General features: G+C 39.1%; 1 protein-coding gene across 1 annotated transcript in view; it reads left to right on the top strand.

Moving 5' to 3' along the window:
- LOC117010639 (guanine nucleotide-binding protein G(q) subunit alpha-like) overlaps positions 1-18,479 on the top strand; it is a 118,410-nt gene that overhangs the window by 69,380 nt on the left and 30,551 nt on the right. Inside the window, exon 3 of the mRNA XM_033085385.2 lies at positions 12,001-12,155. Coding sequence (XP_032941276.1) covers positions 12,001-12,155 — 155 coding nt within the window. The remainder of the gene's footprint in view (positions 1-12,000; positions 12,156-18,479) is intronic.

The raw sequence follows: 18,479 nt of genomic DNA, 5'->3' as shown, positions 1-18,479 counted from the left end.
TGTAATCGTGAAATTACTGTACTTTTATAGAATAGTACTTAGAAGTGCTTTAACATTGTTATGTTGATACCTGAACCAATATATAACTGCATTTTTATAATAAAATTCAGATTTTATTACAAGGAGCATTCCATGCTACATTAAATAGATGCCAGGTTATTATGCATCATTAAGTACTCTCTCTCTATCTGTTGATCTTTTAAACTAAATCTGTCGTTTAAATCAGTCATTTGAATATATATATTATTAATGACATGAAAATAATAGTGTGAAGGAAAGCTCACCAACATACAAAGAAAGTGGCAGAGCCATGTCCTCATCATGTATTCTCCAGCTTTCTAGTCTTTTAAACTTTTATCCTCCTCTGATAGCATTTCCATGTTAGGGTTTGTGATGACCATTACGGAAAAGTGTTTTGTCCTGCACAAGTCTCTTGCTGCTTTCTGTGTAATGTTGCAGAGATTGTTGAATAGTATCAGTGGACACACACCTAGATACACAACTCCCAGGTGCTGGCTGTGGCATGGGCTGTCGAGTCAACCACCATCATTGCAAATTTGAGTGACTGTGGGGCTGTAGTGCTTTGCAGATGTAACAGTCAACACTTCTGAAGAAGGTGTTGGGTGGCTGCAAAACCAGCATGAAACTTCTTCTGATTCCTCCCCTCCAGCAATGCTCTCTTTTATTTGATTAATAATGTCCTGACCTACCTGCAGAAATGCAAAAGTGTTCCTAGTTGGCAATGTGTTCTGCAGGTGGGGGATTATATGAAATTAGTGTATTATAATTATCCAGGGAAGTTAAATGTTACTAATGTTTAATCCAATTTGTGATTCATTTTATGCCAGAAGTCTGAAACAAAATACTTATTTACCCTGTCTAAAGATAATTAGGGTTATTTTCATATTCAGAAAGAGTTTAATGCCCGCTGAAGAAAAGAAATTTTAATGATAACATCAGGTGCTAATTTAGGACAAGAATGTTTTGCTAGATTTTTTAACAAAATCCTTTTTTTTGTTACAGTGAATTAATTATTTTGTTCTAAAGACTGTTTGCAGGTTATTTTTGTTAACTATCCACTTCAGTCTTACTACCAGCATTTGCATTAGTACTGTAATTCCAACTAAAAATGTTTCTTTGTCTGTGTGTCGAAGTTGCATGCTGATTTCCGAAGTAGCTGCCCGTCTCTGATAATACTTGTGAACAGGGTAGATAAGGCCTATTAATAAATGTTCTTTCTGGATAGCAGGATGTAACTCAAACAGCCTGTCTTTTTCTACATCAGCAGCTTTGCTAAATTAACTTGATAAATTTGTTTTGAAGATTTTCTGGGAAATTGCCTTGGACATTTCTGACACTAACAAACAACGAGAAAAGGACAGAGTTAAGAGGGTAAATTTAGATATTTGTGGCTAAGTAGAACCTGTTAACTCCAGGAAACGTGATGTGATTGTCTGGATGTGACTGTTTACTTCATCATTCATGTTCACTTGTAGATCTTCATCTCGTTGCTTGGAGAGTTGCATCTCCAGAGTATATTGAAAAGCAGGCTTAGGTGACTGAATTCAGAAACCTGACTACACTAGTAACGAGGAGACAGCTCTTCTCAACAGACTGTGTTTGTGACTTTTCTATCTGTGTTACTCACCTCCCACAAACTTCTTCCAAATACAGTTTAATCAAAATTAATTCAAAAAGCCCTCAATTTTGTTTACCTTCCCAGAGATGTCACTCTTATTGAAAGCAGAGGCTTTCAAATAAACCATGTAGGTTATTAATAAGGAAGCAAACATAACCCTTCAAAAATCTATTTCCTCTCATGTGATGCCTGATGGTACATTTAGAAAGAACATGCCTTATTTCTCCTGGGAGTCTCATCCAATTGTGCTTTGGTGGATAAATAAGCCTTCCCAAATGGTTTTTTAAAAGGCTACTGTGACCTCTAAATACTGAATAGTTAATAAGCTAAGCTAATAATTGAAAAATACATAAGAATCAATTTTGCATGCACCAGGCAGCAAAGTGAGTAACTTTTCAAGCTGTTAATAATAGAAAACTTGTTTCTGTGTTTTCAGTATTGGAAAGATGTGCTTTATTATTTTTTCTTCCTCGTTCCTAATGATATAAGTTGGCAGCATGTTTCAGGACACTGGTGTTTTGCTTGAAGCCTTGAAAGAGGAGTCAGCAGTGTTTTGACGTTCTCCTTTAAATAAGCTCTTTTTGGCATCAGATACAATCCAGCACAAATACAGTCTGTTTCTAGGAATGGAGAAGATAGTACCTAATTTTTAAGGAAGCTATCACTTTTTTAGGTCACATATGGCAAAAAACTTTATTTTCCCTCAAGGCGGTTTTCAAATAGTTACTCATCACTATGGTATAATATGTCTGTGGTTTCTCTAGAGAAAATAATGTTGGGTTGCTATCTTTAACATCTTGGGGCTAAATTCATTCTTGTGTGACCCTGTTCTAAACAACTGATTATTATCTGAGATTGCATTTTGCCCCTTTACTTCAGTCCTGCCAACTCATTGGTCTAAAAGTCAAGGGATCAATGAACACGTTCAAAATGAGTAGGTGATGCGATGTCATGTGTCTTTGCATACCTAGGGTAAATCTGTAGCTCACTTTCAGAGTTTACTTCCAAGAAGTGAGGTAATTGTTTAGAAAGACAATCTTCTTGGTTGGACAACACACAAATGCAACCATTTAAATTAGTTGCAACTTTTTCAGAGGAAAATTCCTGCTGGAATAATTCATTATTTTGAAAGGGACCCTCCCAGTTCTCTGATATTTCTAGAAATACCAGTTTGAAATAACTGCCTCTGCTGTTAGGTACTAGTCAGCAGAGGGCACTCTGCTCCTTTAAAGACAAAAAAGTGTGGCTTAAAAATATGGATGCAAAATGCTTTTTTTTCCCTCAAACTTATCACATCTGACAATTCTAATTAGTATGAATTGTGTAGAGGATTATTTTTCCACATAATACTTTCTCTCCTGAATTGAAACACAGATACAATAACATGTTTCCTTGTCCTGGTTTAATCCCAGCCTAGAACTAAGTACCACAGAGCCACTTGATCACTATATCCATGGTGGGGAGAAGAGTCAGAGCAAAAAAATAATAAACCTCATGGGCTGAGGTAAAAACAGTTTAATAATTGAACCAAAATAAAAAATCATAATAAGAATAATAGGAATGGAAAGGAGAGCAAAAGAGGAGCAAAACCCAAGAGAAACAAGACATGCCCAGTGTAGCTGCTCAGCACCTGCTGAACGATGCCTAGCCTATCCCCAGCAGTCATCAGTGCCTTTCAGCTGACTTTCCCCAGTTCATGGCCATGACATTCTATGATGTGGAAGATCCCCTTGATAGCTCAGATCACCTGTCCTGACAGAGCTGTCTCCCAGTTCCTTGTGCACCTGCTGGCTGACAGAGCATGGGAAATTTGACTTAGAGCAAAGATACTAAACAGCAACTAAAACATCAGTGTGTCATCAACATTACTGTCATACTAAATCCAAAACTGTACCAACTGCTAAAAAGAAAACGAGCTCTATCCCAGACAAAACTAGGACATTCTCTTTAAAATAGCCTGCTGTTTATTTCCCTGGGCCCTAGGTTTACCATAGGTTCTTCTCTAGGTCTGAAACACAGTGCATTTCCTCCAGTTTCTTTGTGTAAGCAAGTAGACTACAAACTGTCTGGATCATCTGGCTCATCTTCCCAGTTCTAGGTGTTTGAATCCATGAGACCAGGCAAGGCTGTTACTGTCTGTACTCTTTAAAAAAGTCTGTAGTGCAGGACCAAGGCACAGGAGTGAGTACAGGAGTGACACTCATGGGAGTTCTGTTTGATGGTACGCTTCTTAAGTGAGAATTCTAGTACTGGAACATTGTCTTTCTATTTTATTTTTTTAAATGCACTCAGTCATGTGGAGTGATTGAGTGAAGTAGCAGATGCTTGGAGGCTTGTGAAGCACAGCCATTTATTTTGCTTGCAAATGGAATGAAAGTTTCAGCAGGTCCATGTTCCTATAACATTTTCTTCCATAAATTGAACTGAACCACTGTACAAAAATCTGGCAGAAAAAATTACTATTTGCAAGGCTTATCGAGCACTGCTCTTCAAAAACAGTGAAGCCTGTTATAAGGGTCTAAAAACCCGAAATGTTTATGAAGTAAGAGAAGTATTCAGTTATATGTTGTGTGTATAGTAGCTATTTGTAGGATTATAGCACAACAATGATTTGATGATCTCAGCTTAGAAGTTGTCCTCAGGAGAAAAAAGAAGGCAAAGGACACACCAAAACCCCAAAGAAACAGAGAAAAAAACTTAGACCATTGTACCTTTCTGAAATTATTACTGTATATTCATAGAGTGACCTGAAAGGGACTTTAAAGATCATCTAGTTTCAACCCCCCTCCTGTGGACGTGTTCCACTAGACCAGCCTGCTTAGAGCTCCATGCTTGGATGTGTTTTTGTAAATATTTGGTGATTATACTACTTTTTTTTAGATGGAGCTGTAATCTGGATAATTCCTTTTAGCTGCAAAAACTGTTGTGAGAGCAGAGTTTGTTGCCAGTTCTTGCTTATGCTGGTTCAAATCTGAAATGGTTTTTGTTAGTTTCTGTCACTGAAGGTTTGAATTAAATTGTAACTCGATTTCATTGCTAGAAAAAAGATTTTACCTGTTTGGCCTTGTCAGTTATTAATTGTGAGAACTTGATGAGGATCTAATTTGGTGCTAGTGACTGTGTCTAGAAGAAAAAGATTTGGTTTAGTTTTATGTTCAGATTATCAATGTTAGAATTCAAATGCTACAATTAATTTTTAATAATGTCAGAAAATTAGTCGGTATATTCCATGGCATCCTTGGAAATCTTAAGGATTTATCTGAACCAAAGTGTTAATCCTAGAATTTCATCAGCTGCTGAAAACCTTTGAAAATTTGTCAGTAAAAATTACATTGGAACACAAGTCAAAACATGACTAAATGGGACTGCTTTACTTTTGTCTCTGAAAGACAAAAAGGTGTCTGCTAGGGAAGGCAGGAGCCTCCCTTGGAATGGGAAATGTAAATCCTTTCTCTCTGAATTACTATAATTTTGAAATTAAGGGGCTCTCAGGCAAAGACAGGAGAATACGAATAGCAGTTCTTTACTAGTATGTGTAATGAAGCAAGCAAGCCAACAACAACAACTGCAGCATTGAGCACAACCAGAGCAGGAGCCCAGTTCAGCCCTCTGGGCCGTGGGCGCTGTCCCATGCTGCAGTTCCCGGCACGGCCAGCAGGGGTGCTGGTGGCTCCCTGGACAGGGCGGGGATGATGATTCCCCTGCGCCTGCAGGGGGTGCTGTGGGGCGGGCTCGGGCAGCACGCAGGAATGGCGGCAGGGCCTGGGCTGAAGGAATGGGAGAGAGGCCTTGGTTCATAAACCCTGGGGCAGTGTCGGTCCCGATGCTCCTGCAGGACTCTGAGGAGCACCAAGCTGGAAAGGCAGGAATGAGCAGAAATCCCAGGGCAGTGGGTGAGATGTGTCAGAAACTTTGTGGCGGTGGCTGTAACTGCAGGACGTCCCAGCAGGGCAGGGGGTATGGGGCCCAGCAGCAGAAGAAAGGCAGTTCCCGGCTGAGTTATTGCAATGGCAGCAAAATTCCTTCTCTGAATTCTCTGAAGCCACAGGTCCTTCTCTGAAGCTCAGAGACAGAGACTTGCAGCTGCCCCTGTCCCTTTACCTGCCTAATTCCCAAAGTATCTCTGTCCCTCTGAGATAAACTCTGGAGAAAAATAGGTGTAGCCAGATGCTACACTCATTTCTCAACCCTGGCCACTTCTTTGGTATTTCTTAAGTACTCGTAAGTTCCCAGTAGTCCGTTTCCTAGCAACTTATGGGAAAAAATTCTATAAGTGAAAAATAAAGAAACCCAACCACCAACAACTTTTTAAACCCAATAGTAACTTAGCAAAATAACTTTTAACTAGTTACTTTGGATCTCTCTTTACCTACATGGACTGTATTTTACTTGTTGCTCTATTTTCTTTGAAAAGGATTTTGACAAAGGTTGGAAAACAAGTTGAATTTGTGTATTAATGTATGAATGTCATACAGTCCTAATCAAGTAGTTAAATATATATATATGACTACAGTCCTAATCAAGCAATTAAATATATATAAATGAATCCTGTAATTGAAGCTAATCTTTACAATAAGAATAAAATAGCTTGTGTGGGGTTTGTTTGGGTTACTGAAGTGTTCTAGAAGCAAAACAAGTAGGATGTTTAGGCACACGTAACTAATTTCAGAGTAGAATACGTAGTCTCCTAACAATACAAAACCCGATCTTCAGAGGTAAATTACTAAAGCAGTGGAAGGGATGTGGCAGTTGGCTGATCCATAGACATATTTCAGAAAGTCAGCCATAGAATTTTCCCAGCTCTACAAAGTCAAAGTGTGCTAGAGAATAAAGCTGTTTTTGTTTCTGGGATCCTCAAAAGCAAAAATGACACATTTTTACAGCACATATCAGGAAAGTACTCACTAGCTGCAAAACTTTAGCACCAGTGTGTGAAAATTTCATCTAAGGTGCTACATTTAGTACCAGGAGGAGGCATGAAAATGCCTAATATATAATCCATTGCAAATGTAACATGCCACACACACAAACGTAAATATTAGTTATATTTTTGTGATAGGTTTTTGCAACCTGCTGTTTGATTTTCCACAGTAATGTCATCTTCCAGTTTAGCTTTATAGCCATGCCAGTATTTGAAGAGTGTAACACCCAATACAGTCATTAACAAGCAGAGTTGTAGTGTTTAAAAGGTGTGATGCTTGATGATCTCACCTCCTAAGAAAGAAAGTAGACAGAAGTCTTAAGGATCTGCCTGGAGAGTTAGAGGTATGAAGTTTTCAAAAGAGAGGATAAAAGAGAATATAATTTTTGTTTAATAAATCTTCATATTTTAGTTTATAACGGTAAGTGGAACTGTAGATCCAGTGAAAAATATAACGGGAGAATTAATATTTAAAATCTGAAGGTGAAATTTCTCTTTTGCCTCTGTCATCACTATTGCATTATCTCTATGGAGTTTTAGTGTTGTGTAGCAGAGAGAGGGAGTGAGATGTTCCCCCTCTTCAAATAACAGGTACAGTAAATTCACGAATACAAGCCGCACTGAGTATAAACCACATCTCTGGGTGTTGGCAAATATTTTGTTTTTTGTCCATAAATAAGCCGCACCTGAGTATAAACCGCTCTGTCGTTCACAGCGAGGACCTGCATGCAACAAAGTTGCCAATTAGTAACAGAACTGTGGCAGGGAGGGGTTTACTGGCTCAGCTCAGGCTGTGCAGGCTTGGCCCACTCGGGGCTGCCGACGGGGCCGAACCCGGTGCTACCACTCGGCGGGGCTGCTCAGGGCCAGCCGCTGCTGCCACTGGGCTCGGTCACCACGGCCCGGCGCTGCCCCGTGGTGGCAGGCAGGGACGGAGCACCCCTCGCTCCCACAGTGGCAGCGGCGGGCAGGGACGGAGCCCCCCGCTGCCTCCCCGGGCCGCGGCAATGGTGGCACGGGGCCTCCCCGTCTCTCCCCTGGGCTGCGGCAGAGGAGGGAAGGAAAGAGCTCTCCCTCCTCTCTCCCTCCCCCCTGTGCTGCCTGCAGGGAGCCAGGCTCCACCCGCGGCGCAACAGAGTAACAATTTGTAACAATCGCGAAATGCTGGCTTTGCAACTGCTCAACTCTGCACTCTGGCTGGCACTTCTGAGGTTGTAAATGTCAGAAAATTATTCACATATTAGCCGCTCCTGAGTATTAGCCGCATTTCCGGTTTGGGAGAAAAATCTTAGTCAAAATGGTGCGGCTTGCATTTGTGAAATTACTGTATTTTTTGTTTCAGCTGTTTTTCTTCATATTCAAGCAGTACAGAGAATAAAAGTTGACTAGAAGTTACTGTAATGTTTTTAATTAAATGTAATCAAATAATTTAAAATATTAGAATACATTTCAATTTCATTTTGCTTTTGAAAACCAAAGTTTTATCTGTAATTTATTTCAAGCCTAAAGTATCTGAAATGGTACTATGTGCCTGGTAAAGTGCTTTATATACCAGATACAGACAAAACATTGAAAATACTTTGGTAATTAAGGCTTCCATGGAGGTAAAAAAAATGCCTCACCATACTACAATTATGTTAGGTAGCCTGGAGATGCAGCGTTTTTGACTAGCTCATCAGGAATGGCATGCAATTTCCTACCTGCATGGAAGAGTTTACCTTGCACAGTTTACCTTGCACAGTTTACGTCTGCTTATTTTATACTTCAATTCTTGGGGATGTTCTGCAAATAACCAATTTGGTCATAGGGTTATTAAAATATGATTTAATTATGGGAAGTCATGAGACTTGTGTAATATTTAGAGTGCAAATTGTATACGCTGTTTTCATTTGCATGTTTGTGTAGTATTTTAAACGTTTGAGTAGCCCTCTAATGGCATTACTAAGGTATTCATAGAGTCCACATTACAGGTTAGTTTACACAGACTCTGTGTATGTTATTGTGAAATTCTGGTGGATTGCAGTTCACCCAGCTGAGATTTCACTCTTTCACTATGAAGAAACAAGGAAGTTATTATATACCCTTATTTCACCCTTCATGCCTTCAGTGTTGTTTATATCTTCATGCTGCAAGTGGAGCTATGGTGAGGAAGATGCTGCTCTAACAAGTTTTTGGCAGCCATATATGTAAATTACTATATAGCACATACAGGCTGACTGACTGACAACTGCAGCATTCTCAGTCTTTAAATGTTACAATAGATATTTGTAGTTGCATTTACATTCAACCTACCAGAAAGTGTTGATATCATCCAAAGTTGCTGTAGCATTGTCATTCTGTATCTGGGATTTTAGAATAGGGTGATTGTCCTGCTCTGCTTTGCACTGTGATGACCTTACCTTGAGTCCAGTGTGCAGTTCTAGATGCCAGAATACAAGAATACTAAACTGTTAGAGAGTGTCCAAAGGAGGACCATAAGGATGGTAAAGGGCCTTGAGGGGAAGCCATGTTAGGAGTGGCTGCAGTGGCTTGCTCTGTTCAGCCTGGGGAAGAGGAGACTGAGGACAGACCTCATTGCAGTCTGCAACTTCCTCATAAGGGGAAGAGGAGGGGCAGGCACTACTGTGGTGACCAGTGACAGGACCTGAGGGAATGGCATGAAACTCCCCAACAGGAGTTTTACACTGGATATCAGGGAAAGGTTCTTCACCCAGAGGGTGATTGGGCATGGAACAGCTCCCCACGGTCACAGCACCAGCCTGGCAGAGTTCAAGAAGTGTTTGGACAATGCTCTCAGTCACATGATGTGATTCTTGGAGTGTCCTGCACAAGGCTGGAAGTTGAACTTGATCATCCTCATGGGACCCTTCCAATTCAGAGTATTCTATGATTCTCTGTCTTAGTATGTTCCAACAGAAGAAACACTCTAAATTAGAGATGTTTAATGAAAATTGTGGCATGATTTTTAGACGGAACATAAAGGTCTTATATTCATGAAGACCTAGAGTCACATCAGCGTTTTAATATAATAATATAAATGCTAGGAAATTGCATGGTAGAACGGGCAGGGAAGTGTTTAGTTATCCATTAAATTATAAGCATTTTGGATCAGAAGCTACTTCAAATCACTTTTCTGAGATCTCCCTTCAGTTTTTGGATGTTATAATTTTGGATGTTTACATATACAGTTTTTGGAAGTGAATTTACTAAATATGAAAATTCATACTTGCTTCACGTTTGAAATTGAAACTTTAGCTTTCATACATATTTTTTGCATCATATAGTATAATCCAGTATACAAAGACATTACTTAAGGAAAGTGATATTATTGTATTTATTTTATTACGGTTTCTGTTCCGACTGTCTCAGTAAAGCTCTCTTTTTCCTACTTTGTCTGGTGACCTGATCTCAAACAAAGCTATGCAGTGAATGGTTTTTGGCTGTAAATGTATAAGGAAACATTTGCTTTTATTGTCTGTCAGTCTATTAAAATTAATTCAGGTTTGACGGAATTCCACAAAACCACCATTGACAGACATTTGGCAGCAAGCAGATGATCTATTTCTTAATTTCTCCTGTTCTGTCGGTGGTTTTTTTAATCTGTCTGTCAGCTAAGTCTGAAATCCTGTTGCAGAGTTTTTATGAGAGACATTCGAGACTTGGTGACAGTTTCTGGTTCATAATTCAGTTCAGTCACAGGACTGCTGTAGCCTGTAGCAGCATTGGGTTTCTGGGCTGGTTATCCACTCCAGTCCTTAGGTGGTACCTGCTTTTCAAAGAAGATGAACATAAAATAGCAAAGTGAAGAGAGGAAAGGTCTGTGGCTTTTCCTGTAGTGTGTTTAAGAAGAGGCTTTCCTAGCATGTTTACTACAAATCAGGCATTTGCAAAACATGCTCTGTTTTTTGGTTGCTTTACTCTTCGTTTTCAATGGGATTATGAGTTGTCCAGGAGAGATGACAGGCCAGTCTTCTGACTTCTGATGGTTTGTGTGGATCTCTGGGAATTTTTGCTTCATAGAAAGGTTACAGAAGACAAGCTTTTTGGTTGATGGAAGTTTTGCCTCAGAGGTTTGGCTAATGTTTCATTCTGGACATTTACACTGATTTACAAAAGAAACCCAAACAAAGATAACTGATTTAGTTCCTCCTATGCTTGGAAAAGTGAAATACATTTTTGTCATTGAACATTTTTATTTACTCTTTTTTTTTTATTCGGCTAACTGCTATTGTTGTCATAACCACCGTGGTAGTTCAGGAAAACATATAGAGCATTTTGGTAAAACCTAGTGTAATTTAAATGCACACAAATAGCCAAAGAAAGCAAGTGTTTCACAGTAGTGAAATGTCAACTCACTGATCTTATCCAAATCTAACCACCTTCAAACCAAGTCCTTCAAACCAAAGAAGAGAGAAAGTAACCTTTTTCTTAGTAATAGTGTTGAATTATTAGAACTTTCTCAGCTCTTTCGAAGTACTTTCTGTTGGATCAGGTATCTCCTAGTAACTTGAGAATTCCATAATTTTCCTGTTACTATAAAAATAAGAGATAACAAAGATAATAAGTAGAAGACTGAGATGATGAAGCCTACATCCAAAAACCCACACTTTTTAAAGTATATAATCGATTGTGGCAAAAAGTATTGCCAGGAAAACCAGCATAAAGCTGTAATACTGTTAAAACTCAGAATCGGTTTTTAACCCTACCCATAGTTTTCTGAGAGGAATAAAGAAGGAGAAAACATGGTTGCTATTTCAGTATCTCCTCAAGTGGACATGTCATGATTAACATTCCCAAAAATTCCAGTGTTCTTATTCTGGAATCTTGTTTCAAATACTTTTAGAAACCCATAAAGAAGATCCTAAATGTGTGAGACATGGTTTTCCAAAAATAGTTCAATAACTACTTACAAGATTTTTGGTAAATAAAGGGGAAATTGTTATATTCTCAGAAGGAATATAAATGTTATATTATTACATGGAAATACAGTATGGAAAATATTGTCTGCTGTCGTCAAAAGTGTATTGAATTGAACAGTCATCTACACCATTTAGATTTTGGTTGTGGAACAATTTTGTTGAACTGGCAGTAGTTACATCTTAATGACCAAGTTCGAATTTGGTGGTGCTTGCAGAATCCCTCAGCTTTGTCTGTCATTTTTATTTTTTTCTTTGTTGTGTTTTGGTAACAGTTATTGGTGTCCCAAAACAAAGAAGTCTAAGATACAATTTTCCTGAAAGCAACTTCCCTTCCTGTCATGTTAGTTTAAAGGTTACCTCCTTTCTGCATCTTCACAATCATCTTCATGATTTTTCAAATTGAACATACATGTTGGTGGTATGACCAATGTGAAGAATTATTGATCTTGTTCATTGTATATGAGCTGTTTGCAAACACAGAAAATGAGGTAAATTTTACTGTTTTGTTTGTTTTGAATTAGGTTCATGCACTATTAGTTCGAGAAGTTGATGTAGAGAAGGTGTCAAGTTTTGAGAACCCGTATGTAGATGCAATAAGAAGCTTATGGAATGACCCTGGAATTCAGGAGTGTTATGATAGACGACGGGAATATCAATTATCAGATTCAACTAAATAGTAAGTACATGGTAGCGATGAACAACTATATATAACTTTCTAACGAAGTAATTTTTACTTTTTAGCTTATCATACTGTATGTCAGTGTACATGTTTGTATGCACATGCAACACAAACAGCTGAATATACACATACTAAATTCAATTAAGGAGTGGCATACATCTATTTTAGAATTATATCTGTACTTATTTCACAAAATGACTGTCTGTGATCATTCAAAGTCTTAAATTAACATTATAATTAGGAATGGTTAATTTGAGGGGGAATTTTTTGTTGAGCCTATTCAACCTACTCTCTTCCAACATATAATCACAAATGCAAGATAGGCAAAAATAATTTCATGTAGTGTGACTGGCGAGTACTGGAAAGTGCAATCAAAGTTGACCTCCTTACAATCCATAAGAATTGAAATGTCCAAGAACTCCTATTTTTCATATTTTCCATTTTCCATCCCTGACATTTACAGTCTTAGTGGTGAGGTAAACAGTACTAAAAAAAGGGATTTGTTTTATACTGAACTGCCTTTCTATTATGGAAACAACGTCTAAACTTCAAAGAACATGACTGCCAGAAAGATATCAGGAAAGCACTTCAAGTTAAATTGTTTGTTCTAGATCAACAATAATAAAAATGCCTATGTGACTAAAAAATGTCTGAAATGTTATGCCTTTAGTTTCTTGGAACTGGAATCTGATTAAGAAGCAATATGAAATTTGTTGTTGGAATCTGATGTCTGCCTGAAGGTTTACTCCATGAGCCTTAGTTATTTTTTAGGGATGTAGCATACAGCTCAAGTAAAATTTCTTATCTGCTGTCAAAGAAGCAGATGATGGCCTTTTGATGTTGACCAATGCTACTAAACAGAACATAGTTTGCTATTAAAGCTGTGGCAAAAATGTCCGTAGGTTTTACACTGATTTTTGTATTAGCTATGAAAAAAAATTATTCCAGTGATATAATTTGAGTCTCCATTTGGCATGTGTATGTGAATGGAAGCCTCTTACTTAAGGAAACTTCTATTAAGCTCATTGTAGCAGGACATTAGACATGACAGGTCTAGAATGACATTTATCTGCACAGTAGTCTGAGCATCTTTATCTAGTGCAGCATTTTAAAGGGGAATTAGTCAAGACAAACTCACTAGATAGGATCTTGGTGGTAGAATTTAGGCAGCTGAAGACCTGTGTATACATAAGTCTCCTCAGATTCATTACAATATTATCACCATGCCATGACTTTCCTTTGCCCTATGCATAGGGTTTCTGTTGTCCTGTGCAGTTCTCTGTCCTGGTTACCTTCCCAACCTATCATTTTTGCACATATATTTTGGTGTAGAGTGGAACAAAGCATAATGACATCTCTCTTGTATTGTTTGGATTCTCAGTGTTCCCAAACATACGATACTGTGTTTTGGTTTTAGGTAGCAAGGAAATAAATATGGTATTACATAAAGAGAAAAGTTTCAGGTTGCATAAACAGTGAAAAGAAAATTTTTAGAGACACGTTACTGACAATATATTTTTACATTGTTTCTGTATTGAAATGAGTGGAAAAGTTAAGTAGAAGATGAAGCAGAGTTCTTCTCATATTTTGAATTTCTTGTATTTGTAGGTCCTAACTTTGTTTCCACTACAGATGAGATACTGGTTTTAAAGTTGAAATAAATGTATGTATTTTGTGTACTCTACCTTAAAGGCTAAAAACAGAATTATAGTAATTTTACGAATACAAGCCGCACCATTTTGACTAAAATTTTGCTCCCACACCGGAAATGCGGCTAATACTCAGGAGCGGCTAATATGTGAATAATTATCTGACATTTACAACCTCAGAAGTGCCAGCCAGGGTGCCGAGCCAAGCACCTACCAGTAAAAGCCAGCATTTCGCGATTGTTACAAATTGTTACCTGTTGCACCGTGGGTGGAGCCTGGCTCCCTGCAGGCAGCATGGCGGGGCAGGGAGAGAGGAGGGAGAGCTCTCTCCTTCCCTCCTCTGCTGCAGCCCGGGGGAGAGACGGGGGGGCCCCGCGCCACCATCGCCACGGCCCAGGGGGAAGGTGGGGGCCCTGTACCGCCATCGCCACGGCTTGGGGAGGAGGCGGGGGCTCCGTCCCCACCCGCTGCTGTGGGAGCGGGGGGCGCTCCGTCCCTGCCTGCCACCACTGGGCAGCGCTGGGCCAGGGCGAGCGAGCCCAGAGGCGGCGCCTGGCCCCGAGCAGCCCTGCCGAGCGGCAGCACCGGGCTGGGCCACCTGGCCCCATCGGCAGCCCCAAGCGGGCCGAGCCTGCACAGCCCGAGCCGAGCCAGTAAACCCCGCCATGCCGCGGTTCTGTTACTGTTTGGCAACTTTGTTGCACGCGGGTCCTCGCTGCGAACGACAGAGCAGCTTATACTTGGGTGCGGCTTATTTATGGACAAAGAACGAAATGTTTGCCAACACCCAGAGATGCGGTTTATACTCAGTGCGGCTTGTATTCGTGAATTTACTGTACTCTCTTAAGTAGGAAATAATGATCTAATCCTACTTCAGATCAGATTGTGCTGAATACCATAGTTTTGACCTACTTTTAATTAAATTGTCACCATAGTGCATCTTTTGAGTAGCATTAAAAGTAGCAGGGAATAATCATTAAGTAGCTATAAAAAAAATTTCCTAGTACATTGCCTTGTAAAAGGTACATATGCTGGTTGATTGGTTATTTCTCAAGCTCAGCGTGTTTAGCAGTTTGCCGTGAGGTTTTGCGCATTTGGTGGCTTTATTATAGTTTATACTATGGATTTCTGCAAAATCTTTTAAATTAGACTTGTTAATCACTTTATATGAGTCTTTAGAAAAACCTCTATGTATACTTATGCTTGCAAGTAGAGTTTTTTCCAGGTATGTAAGTATACACTAAAAAAAATAAGCAGACACAAAATAAACATTATTTTAAAAATTGAGTGTGTATGTTTATCATTAAAACACCCAAACAAATTTATTGTCATTGTATCCCTGTCACAAAACAAGGAAACAAATTGCTTAAAAGTTACTACTGGGATTTAGAAGGTAGTAAGGCAGAAACAAGCACTTGGTGCTCAATGTCTTCTGACTTGATGTTTGAACCAAATTGTTGTCCACCAAGCTCTCTTGTAAGCATATCTGCAAATGTCTGGTTAACATATGTATCAGTCAGATGTGTTCTTTGTTCATCCCTTGCACAAGCCTCTCATCTCAATAGTTTTCCACTGTGTTTTTAGAGGAGGAGTAGTAGTAGTAGTAGTGGTGGTAGTAGTAGTAGTAGTAGTAGTAGTAGTAGTAGTAAGTAGTATTTTCAGTCTGCTGCCTATATTGCTTTTTTCTGCCATCAGTCTTCAACAAGGCTAAGTGCTGAGTCCTGCTCTTGCCTGCTCTTGGATCACAGCAAGCCAAGGTAGTGATACAGGCAGGGGCAGAGTAGCTGGAAAGCTGCCCAGCAGAAGATGACGTCAGGGTGCTGGCTGACAGCAGCTGAACATGAGCCAGGTTGTGGCCGAGAAGGCCAATGGGATCCTGGCTTGAATCAGAAATAGTGTGGTCAGCAGGACCACATCAGGTATTTCTTGTATCAGAAAGTGTGGAAGGATTTGTCCCGCTGCATTCAGCACTGCTGAGGCCACATTTCAAATCCTGTGTCCAGTTCTGGGCCCCTTACTGCAGGACAGATACTGAGGGGCTGGAGCAGCTGCTGAAGGAGCTGGAGTAAAGAGGGCTCAGTTGTAAAGTTAGCACTCTCTATAACTGTCTTGAAAGGAGGGGGTAGCCAGCTGGGGGTCAGATACTTTTCCAGGTAACAAGAGATAGAACAAGTGGACATAGCCTCAAGTTGCACCAGCTGAGGTTCATTTTTCTGAGCATCAAGAATAATTTCTTCTCAGAAAGAGTTGTTAGGCATTGAAACAGACTGCTCAGAGAAGTAGTGGAGTCACTATCCAGAGTTGTTCATGAAGTAACTGGATGTTGTACTTAGTGCTATGATCTAAGTGATGAGGTGGTGATGGTTAAGTGTTGGACTCAATGATGTTTGAGGTCTTTCACAACCTAAATTATAATCTTACTACATGTAGTCTTCCTGTTATTTTAATGTTTCTAAATTACATTTCAGGTTTCCAGTATCTCCTGAATATCATACTGCTTTTACTTCCTGCCGTCTTTTGACCTCTTTTGTCATTCTTTGTCATTGTTAGCTTCATTTCTGATGTTTTCATACCCACTGCTTGTACTCTGGAACAATACATTCAGTGTATGTTTACTAGAAGAGGTGGGGTAGTGTCTAAGAAAGAAAATTCCCCACATTATGAGAGTTTATTTGACCTTCTTGGAGACTTAACAAATGCATTCTATTCTCTTTATTGACCACTGATTGCTCCAAAGCATTTTGTTTTAAAATGAACTTTTAGACTTTTCTGTAGCAAATTCAAGAGCTCATGAGGTATACAGAGGTTACTTGCTTTCCATGCACATTACCGGGTGACTTAGCCACTTAATTACCATCAAAGTACTTCCCTTTAAGATGCTACCTCAGTATAAGACAGATGTAAACTAATGGAGAATTGGCTTTAGTAGTAGCTGTGTGAGAGGAGATCATTTGGAATATATTTCACCAGGTGCCTAGACCTTAACCCAAATGTAAAAAGGTTACCAGTCAACAGTTTGACTGTATATACCTTTTCAAAGCCTAAGGAAGGGAGAGACAATAGTCTTCTGCATTGGAGAATTTGGGTTGCAATTGGAATTTTTAAAGATTCATCACCATTTTTCTCCAGTTTGACACTAAGGGCTTGCCATTCATGAACAGAATATAGGAAGTGTTAAGATCTAGAAGGTGTCCCAGAGCCTTGCTTGGCTCAGATTTTCAATTTCATCTTTCTCTGGCCACATGAAATTGAAGTGTTTGACCACTGTGTACCTCCAACCAAGGACTTCCTGCACAAGCACTGAGTGTATCTCTTTAATTTCCCTTCCATGGCTATGTTTTCTAACCCTTCAGATAATTAAATGGATTTTTCCTGTTAGTGTGTTAGCTATGCCGGTGGATATCTATAGCACATTTTGTTATTATGTAATGTACTGCTTCATTAGTCATGCGTGCCATGGCATTCTCATACATGTATAGTCTTTCAGGCTTTTGTTTCTGTATTTGCTGTCACCTTTAACAGCTCGATTCCTGCAGTTGCACAACTTTTTCTGTTCTGTGAGCTGAGATGGTTGGACAGTTAGTATAGAAATGCAGAATTCCGTATTTTACTATGTAATAAGAGTTCAAGGGTGTGAATCTGAGGTCATTTACAGCGTATCACTCATTTTTAGCAGAAAAGAAAGAGGTGAAACCTAGTGATATCTGCTCAGTAAAGTATACCTTTCATAAAACTGGTGCAGGAATTGTAAGGCTTTGGTCATCTAGTTATTTTTCTATTACCGTATTCCATTTGAGTTTGAAGTATTTCAAAACTTCAGCTATACAATTCTTTTACACCCATTGGCTAAAAATGTCATCTTCCGTCTGTGTTACTCTTCTGAAACAGATAAATTTCAGTGGAATTAGCACATGTTAAATACAATATGTTTTGGGGTACACAGGGGTCAAGATCAGCATATGAATCTTAAGTTTTTGCTAGTGCAGTTTACTCCATTACTTACCATTTCTTGGCATTGCCTTTAGCAATCATTTTTTTTTATTTCATAAAAGTGTATGGCACTCTTAGAGCATGATGGGTCCTTCAGAAGGAGCAAAACTGTCCAAAATTGGGACCTGCTATGCAGCTGAACAGATAGCAAATTTTGAACAACTATCTGGGATATCTGTGTAGCAGTCATTAGATTGCAGTGACAGAACCATATAGTCATAATTTAAAAGATTCGTATGTACATTATTATTTAATAAACTGATGGTTAGTTCTTCCTTACCTTCATTTGTAAAAATGTACATGAGTTTTCTAAAGCTATACTTGAGGGCAATTTGTGTTGTAGAATCGTAGATTCTGCTTTTGTGTTTACACAGTCTATTGTAAGGTTTAGAGTAAGGTAGAAACAGCAAATAAAAGTTAAAGTCTGAAATTCAAAGATCAAGTACTACCAGCAGAACCATGCTAACCCTATCTTATGCCTTACATAGAGTCCCAAAAATAAAAGCAGTATCTGAAGAAAGATGGGACATGCATACCAAAGTACTGCTTCCCATAGAAAAGACTGTAGGTTATGCAACATAACTTGGGAAATTCTGAAAGGGAAGTGGGACTATGTAAGGCAGTATACAGTATGCATTTCTTTCAGGGTGCTTTTTTAATTCAGTACCAAACATGTTCTTAA

This window comes from Catharus ustulatus, chromosome Z, assembly GCF_009819885.2.
Source record: "Catharus ustulatus isolate bCatUst1 chromosome Z, bCatUst1.pri.v2, whole genome shotgun sequence".
Taxonomy (NCBI): Eukaryota; Metazoa; Chordata; class Aves; order Passeriformes; family Turdidae; genus Catharus; species Catharus ustulatus.
The sequence above is the reverse complement of the archived record's forward strand: the minus strand, read 5'-3'. Positions and strand labels throughout refer to the sequence as shown.